The sequence below is a fragment of the Columba livia genome, chromosome 6 (assembly GCF_036013475.1).
Source record: "Columba livia isolate bColLiv1 breed racing homer chromosome 6, bColLiv1.pat.W.v2, whole genome shotgun sequence".
In the NCBI taxonomy this organism is placed as follows: domain Eukaryota; kingdom Metazoa; phylum Chordata; class Aves; order Columbiformes; family Columbidae; genus Columba; species Columba livia.
The window spans coordinates 14,455,731-14,463,466 of record NC_088607.1 but is presented as its reverse complement, the minus strand read 5'-3'; the positions used below and the strand labels follow the sequence as shown (position 1 = coordinate 14,463,466).

The window sequence follows — 7,736 nt, the reverse complement described above, 5'->3', positions numbered from 1 at the left end:
GGAGAGCAGCACTGCACCCAAGCCACCAGCCTTGTTGCATCCTGCCTGCTCCTGCCTGGGGACCGGCCAAACCCTTCCTCCTGGCTCTGGCTCTCCTCTGCAGCTTTGGACCTCCCTGGAGCTCAGATTGAGTAACCCGAAGCAGTTTGGTCCACAGGGATGTTTCGAGTCTCAAAAGTCCTGTAAATGCTGGTGGTTTGGGCGTGAAAAGCCCTCCTTGAGTGAGAGCTCAGCCCCAGGATGCCCACGGGAAAGGGCCCTGCCAGCCCTGCCTGGGCACAGAGCAGCACAGCACTGCTCTGGGCTTCCTTCCCACCCTCCCCCAAAATGACAATTTGCTCTAAATCACCAGCGCTGGGAGGCAGGTGGGTTTTCTTTAAAAACGGAGCATTCCCAGTGGAAATGGGAGCCTCTCTGTCCTTCCTCAGACACACACGGAACTGCTTTGCTCCCTCAGAGGGACCCTGGGATGATGATGGGCAGAGGTGGGATGGGACTCGAAGTGACAGGGGTGCAAAGAGCCAGCCTAGTGTAACCCCATTGCACAAGGGATGGTCTGCTGGTGACACCCATCCCCACGTGGGGTGAGAGGGACAGGACCCACACCAGAACCAGCTGCAAACACCAGGATGGGCAGGAGGGCTCCTCAACTCAAGCACTTCCACCACAGACAAGGGAGCATCCACAGTGTTTGCACCCTCCCTCACCCCCACAATAATCCTTGCAGATAGAGAACAGTCACCTGGTCTGTGTCAGCTTTGACCTAGATGTATATTTTAACTAGCATTAACTGAAATGGCAAAGTAAATAGCTGCTTGGTAGGGAAAGCATAAAATCCTCTGAAAAAGGCCAAAGTGTTTCTGACCACAAGGGTAATTGGGCCAACATTGTCCAGGGAAGCAAAAATAGCACTGAAAACCACAAGTGTCTGCGTTCCTCAAATCACTACTTTTCTGGTTAAAAACAAACCAGAAGGATGTTTCCGCAGCAAGTTCCACAGCTCCTGGGGACAAGCCTGGCTGTCTCTGCCCTCGGGACCACAGGTTGGCCCTGGGGGAGGACACACTGAGTGTCATGGCCAGGTCCCAGCCCTTGATGCCAGCTTCCCCAAAATGCTTCACCCAGGGCAGGGATCCCCCTGTCCTGGCTTCCCTTTCCCAGTGAGGCTGCCTGCACCCCCAGAACCCAGTCCATGTCACATACAGCATGGCCGTCCCCACAGTGTCCTATCTGCCACTGCATCCCTGCTGAAGGACAGACCCACCCTGCCCCAGGTAGAGACACTGTCAGTCCCAGCCCTGTGCCACTAACTAGCCAGTGTCCCCTCCCTGAGCAGCCCCAGCAAAGGGATGCATCACCCTGTCCCCCACCCCAAAAAAGAGGCTGCTGTGCCAACGCTGTTTAGAGAAGGAGTTTTGGGCTGGGGGTTGGTGTTCAGGAGATGTCCCTGACCCCTGGGAACGGCCACCATGGGCAAGGTGATCTCCGCGGCTGAACATCCCATCTCTGGGCTAGTAATAGTCCTCCTCACTTTCTCCATAGTCCTCGGGCGTCGTGCGGGGCTTCGGCAGGGAAAAGCCCGTCATGTTGAGCTGGTCTGAAATGGCAGCACAAGGATGATGTGACATTGCCACCGCTTGGTGCCTGCCCCCTTCCCCACCAAGACCAAAGCCAAACCATGCATAGCAGCTTGCTGGGGCATCCCCAGCGCAGCCCTATGTGCCAGCAGCTCCCACCATACCAGTGCACTCTGGCCAAACATTCCCTCCCTTGTCCCCACGAGTACATGTGGACAAGGATGTGGCACTCACCTGGTGTGAAGACAGTCAGGCTGGCTAATGCCATCACCTCTCCAACCCTGTTCCTGGCAAAGCAGCGGTAGGTGCCTTCGTCTGTTACCCGCACATCCTGGATCTGGAGCCAGCCTGTCACTTCGTATTTCTGGGGGCCACCTCTGAACTACAAGGGGGGAGACTTTGGTTATACTTGGGGCCAGAAAAGCCCAAGTGGGGCTGGGATGGATGGGAAGGGGGATACAAGCCCAGGGAAACTCTTTGCCCCCTGCCTAAGTATCACTCTGGGGACAGGTACAGATCCCCTGGATGCAGGTCCCCCTTTTTCCCACTACCCAGGGGAGGTTGGGGGAATGGGAATCTTCTTGCCCCTGGGGAGGCCTGGGAGCCCTGCTTTCAGCAGGACCCTGCAGATATGCCCCAGGCTCCCAGTTGTGCCCCCAGTGCCACCATGGTCCCAAACAGCAGAAGGATACTGGGGTCGTTGCTTTGCAGGGTGGCAGAAGCAAGGAGGTACCTGTGTCATGGACACAGCCAGCCTGGGAGGGCTCAGAGGAAACCAAGTCCCCTGTTTTGACAGGCAGTGAGGTCCCAGGACTACTCTGCCACCAAACATGCTATTTTCTGTTTGTCCCCAGCAAGAAATAACCTTCTCCTGACCCAGCTGGGCTGCAGCTGTGTTTGCAGGCTGCTATTATGGTGCGGTGGCTGGGGGTGGAGGACAGTCAAGTGTACTCCAGGCAGGCTGGGTAGCCCTGCTTGGGGTGAAGGTCCCTGGCCAGACCCTGTGACAGGGTATGGGGCAATGTGAAGGTCAGAAATGTGGAAGGAGACTAGCCTGTCACCCTGAAATATTGCTTGGTCCCCATCCATCCCACCACGGTTTCCTCCCTGCCAGTGCCTGGCTGTGGTGCATGGTCCCTGTGCCTCAGCCCACACCCTCTAATAGCTGGGTACGCCAGACTGGGGGCTATTTTGGGGCTGGCCATGGGCAGGATGCTGACCTCTGGTTGTGCCAGCCCTGGGAGGGGAACCCTGCTTGGAGTGGTGGTCAGTAAAGGGCAGGGAGTGCCTGCATCTCCTGGTGGGAGCAGAGGATAACCCAGGCTGGAAGGGGCCTCAGGAGGTCTTCTGCAGCCCTGCTGCAAGTGAAGCCAGCAGGCAGAGCAAGCAAAAGGCAGGGAGGTGGGGATCTGCCTGCTGATGGCCTCTGCATGTTCCCAAAAATATTAGTAAGTTCAAAAACCACTAGAGAAAATTGCCAAAGAGAGATATGCTGATGGCTCCTACCACCGAGACACCAGGCCTTGCTCAGCCAGTCCTCGTGGTGTGCAGACTCCAATCACGCCTTATTGTCTCCAGGCACCCAAGCTTGGCCACTCCCAGAAGATGGCGACACTCAGGTCTTGTTCCCCACAAGCTCTGGGAAGGGCTGGGTCATCCTAGGGCCATGTCCAATGCCCTAGACACACCACTCACCTGGACAGAAATGTGGGGGTCATCTCCAGGCAGTAGCATCTCTGTGCCATCCTTCCTCCACTCGATGGATGCCATGGGGTAGGCAAAGACCTCGCAGCCAAAGATTACGTCCTGCCCGGTGATGTTCCATGTGTCATAGGGAGGAGAGGTGATCTGGGGCTCTGGGGAGGGGGGACAGGAGAGCAGGGTGGGCTCAGACAAGGTTCCGCCTTTGGCAGGTCCCGTGTGCTCTCCTGGGCTGGGTGGCAGCATTTGGCTCACACAGAGATGCTGGGACCCTTCCCCCTGACCTTCTCCTTTCCCACTCATAGCACACCCTCACCTTGACCCAGGACACAGTCCCTCCTCGCAGCTGGGTTTGGGGCTCCCTCCCCAGCCCATAGGGAGTTGCTATCCCTCCTGGCCTTGCTTTCCCCACCTGTGCAGTAAATCTCAGGGACACACGGGCAGCAGGAACAGTTCTATAACAGCAATATTGCAAAGCAAAACTCTCCTGTGCAATTGGGGCACATGTCTCCTGCAGGGCAAAAACCAAAGAACACTAATCCAGCTGGTGGGGATGGATGAAGTAGATGAGGTTCTAGCTGAATGAGGGTCTAGCACAGGGCTCAGGCCAGTGGAAGACAGCAGGTCCCTGGTTTCTGTACAGAGCAAATATCTCCAGGTCCCACATTCCTTCCTGGAGAGATGGAGTGAGGACCAGCCTTCCTACTGACACCTGCCCCAGGATCTGACCCAAAGCATAAGAAAGAGGTTGAGGAAAGGACTCCACCTCCAAATATACCTGGGAGAAAAATCTCAAGGACATGTTGATGTACAGAAAATAAAGTCAACCTTGATGCCCCTTGGGCTGTGGTGACAACACTGGGCAACCTGTGTGGACTGGGCAGGCTGGGGCACTGCCTCCCCACCACTGCCTGCCCCCCAGCCTCTTGCTGGCTTTTAAACAGAGATGGAAATCATGCAGCCAAGTCAAACTACCCCACGTTTCCATTTGCAGGAGGCAGACTTATTTCTTGGGAGCTCTGGGCCAGCATGAACCCAGAGCCGCCGCCAAGAATTTGCTAACAACTCCCTGGAACTCCCCCATCTGCTCCAGCAGGATTTGCTGCTTCCCATAAACCCCAATCCCACTTGGCAAAGCTGCTCCCAGACCTCTCCAGGCATGGGATCTGCAGGGGCTGCCCCAGTGCAGCAGAGCCAGGGGGACTGGGGGAGAGGGACCCCGGAGGCTGGATACCCTGTACCCAGCCCCTGGTGCTGCTATGTCCCTGCAGATGCTGTGGATTTGCTGCCAGGTGAAACATTTAAACCAGACTCCCTTCCTTGTTCCTTCCCAAGATGCACAAGCCTCCACCCCACTGCCTGCACAGCCATTCCTGGGGCATTACCTGACTCGCAGGGACCCTCGTGGGCCACGGTGAGGTTGGCGTCGGGGTGGGCATGGGCAGCTTCCAGGAACCTGCAGATCTGGGCATAGGTTTTGCCATCGGAGCCACAGAGGGCCAGGCTGGAGAGGCAGGCACACTGAGGCTCAGGTACCTCTCCGTGCCGCAGGTCCCCAGTATCCAGTCGGCACTCCAGGTGTTCCCCACACTTGCCATAGAAGTGGTTGGTGTTGTCCAGGTCGCAGATCTGTCCCTCCAGGTTGGCACACTCCCAGCAGCAGTCACAGGCATCCCGTACTGTGCCAGCCAGGCACCCGCGAGGCACTGGGCACTCCTCCGGCCGGCACTCAGCACAGCCCTCCCCTTCCTCCAGCAAGCGCTGCCAGCCCCGCTGAAGGTAGTCAGAGGTGCTGGGAAAAGCCTGGCCCGGCTGGAGCAAAGCCCAGTGCAAAGAGAGCAAGGAAAACAGGAGGCAAGAGGAGATCAGAGTCTTGGCTTCAGACATCCTCGCAACAGCTCCTCTATCTTAGTCCAACCATCACTTGGACAGGGATCTCCAGCACTGCTCTGGCCCCATTGGCTACATCCGAGGAGCCATCCTGGCCTGTGAGGAGAAAGGATGTGTGTTACCAGTGCAGGGAGTGTTTCTCACCCCTCTGGCTCCTGGCTGACTTGCCCTGAGCAGCACCACTGCATGATGCGCAGGGGAGGGTTGATCCCAGCCTCTCTCACCCCTAGCCCTGCAGCCATGTCCTATCCACCCTGGGGGTCCCCAACTCCTGCCAGGCTCCTCAACCAGCTCCCACTCCATGATGCTGAGCAACTTCTGGTGGGACAGGGCTGCTGACCCCAGACTCACCAGATTCCACCCTTCTTCCCTGGCAGCCCAGCAGGCAGAGCTCAACCTGCACTGACCCCACCATGGCCTGGGGAGCCACAGGGATGGCAGGCAGCTGGACAGGCTGCACTGCACCGTCACAGCTTGGCTGGTTTTTAGCCTGCTCCTTGTCTCCTCTCAGGAAGCCACTTTCAAGCCAGGTACCCTCTTCCTTTCCCCATTTCTTTGCAAGAGTCACGAGCCCTTTTTTCCTCCCTCACCGTCCAGCCAAGTGCAGTGGAGCAGCTGATCCTGCAGACAAGTGGCTCTTTCTGTGCTGGAGACAGCCAGCCGAGAGGAGCCAAGCCAGGAGGATGCTCTGGGTCATGACTAGCTTTTGTCCTTGTCCTCTCCCTGCACCATAACCCCTCTCTTTGGCACCACCCGCCTGACCAGGAGCAAAAACATTCCCCCAGGAGAGCTTTGTGACCCCCTTCGATGGTCACGTAGGCAACAGGCAGAGCACAGGGCAACTCAGTGCACAAATGGATAGTCAGTGGGCTGACAGCAGGCCCAGTGTGATAAGCCTCTACCAGCACAGCAGGGTCCCTGTCCCCAAATCCCAAGCCTGCATAACCCATTCTGGGTAAGCAGATCAGCTGATCCGCTCCTGGGCTTCCCATCCTCTGTCAGGGGGCCATGAAGGGTTTTGGAACCCATCCCCAGAGGGGGTGATAATGAACGAAACCCCTTTGCAAACATCCCCTGCCCCCCATTAAATTCCGGTTGCCTTCCCTGAGATGGAGTGAAATTAGTGTCCCCTGCTCCTGGGCAGGGGAGAGGACCCAGGTGACCGGGCTGTCCCCTTCCCTCCTGATGGGAAAAGCACCGAAGGGCAGGCTGCAGCCCCCGCACAGCTGCACCTACCCTCCGGGGCTAACGGAACCCAGAGCGGGGGTGATTGGGATGGCTAGGTCGGTGGGTTTGCAAGGTTACATACACATAAACCTCCCCGCCCCGTATAACAATCTGCGAAGCTTTGGCCTGTTTACCAGAGAGCACCGAGCCCCCCGGGGCCTGGGGGACCCCCGGCTACAGCAGATGGAAAGAGGCAGGGGGTCTCGGTGCCGGAGACGCCCCCAGCCCTCCCTACCCCGGGCTGCAAAGTTGGTGTCTGGCTCCCCAGGTCCTGGGTGCAGGTGCTGGGGGTCCTGGCTGAATGCTGGGAAGGAGCACCGTGTCCCCTGGGGTCCCCCGGGAGCCACCCCGCCTCAAGTCACCACTTACCGGAGGTGCCGGTGCCGGGGAGCGGCGGGTGCGCAGCGGCCGTGGCGACGGGGCTGGTGGCCCCCGGCTGCTCCGGCACCCGCCGTGATGTCAGCGAAACGTGAGTCCTCCCGCCCCTCTCCGGGCCCACGGCCCAGCCCTGGACTGGGACCCGGGCTGGCCCGCACCCCTTCTCTGCCGGGGTCCTGCCACCCACTGCACCCCTGTATCCTGGCCCCGGGGCTCTGTTGCTCTGGTCCCCCAACACCGGCACCTCCTGCTGAACCCCAACACTGGGGTCACCCCAAGCCATGTACTGAGACCTGGGCTCATGCTCAGCTCCATTCATGGAGAAGGAGACCGGGCTGGGGGCAGAGACCGCCCCAGGCCAGGGGAAGGCACAGCCAGGGAAGCAGGCAAAACCATCTTTTAACCGGTAGTTCAGGTGGGACACACAGGCTGAAACACTGTAATTAAACGGAGGGATAATTCTCAGGGGATGTCCACACTCACCCTACCCTGGAAACCAGGTACGAAGGAAGTACTGTGGTACAAGTAATGGCATTATCTTGGCTGGAGCAGAGCCATCAGGAGCAGTGGTGGGACTGCTCCATGCCATGGCAATGCAAAACCCATGTGCACAGGACTGGGGCTCCAGAGCCCCCCAGAAAGCTGCCTCAGTGCTCTCTGCCTCTGTTTCCCTGAGTCAGAGGAGCAGGGGACCCATGATGCCTTTGCAGCACAAACACGCTGTGCATTTGCATCTAGGTCTTGCCACTGTGCGGGGGGGGGGGGGGGGGGGGGGAGCCAGCAGCCCACTCCCCTCCTCCAGGCAAGGAATTTTAGGGATTTGTTTCCCTGGTGAAGCTCAGTCAAAGCAAAGCTGTTGCAGGACCCCTCAAAGGATCTGGTTTCCTTCACCACACTGCAAAAATCTACTTTTGCTTTCCAACACTCTCCTGCAAATTCGTTCTGGGCTCCACGGTTTTTACT

At 58.3% G+C, this 7,736-nt stretch overlaps 1 protein-coding gene across 1 annotated transcript; it reads right to left on the bottom strand.

Moving 5' to 3' along the window:
- Positions 1-748: 748 nt before the first annotated feature.
- KAZALD1 (Kazal type serine peptidase inhibitor domain 1) lies at positions 749-6,903 on the bottom strand. The gene is made up of 5 exons (XM_065067201.1): positions 6,765-6,903; positions 4,664-5,264; positions 3,273-3,433; positions 1,812-1,959; positions 749-1,597 (listed from the first exon to the last, which is right to left on the bottom strand). Exons 2-5 carry the CDS (start codon positions 5,163-5,165, stop codon positions 1,512-1,514), a joined length of 897 nt encoding a protein of 298 aa, XP_064923273.1. The 5' UTR covers positions 5,166-5,264; positions 6,765-6,903; the 3' UTR covers positions 749-1,511.
- Positions 6,904-7,736: the final 833 nt, after the last annotated feature.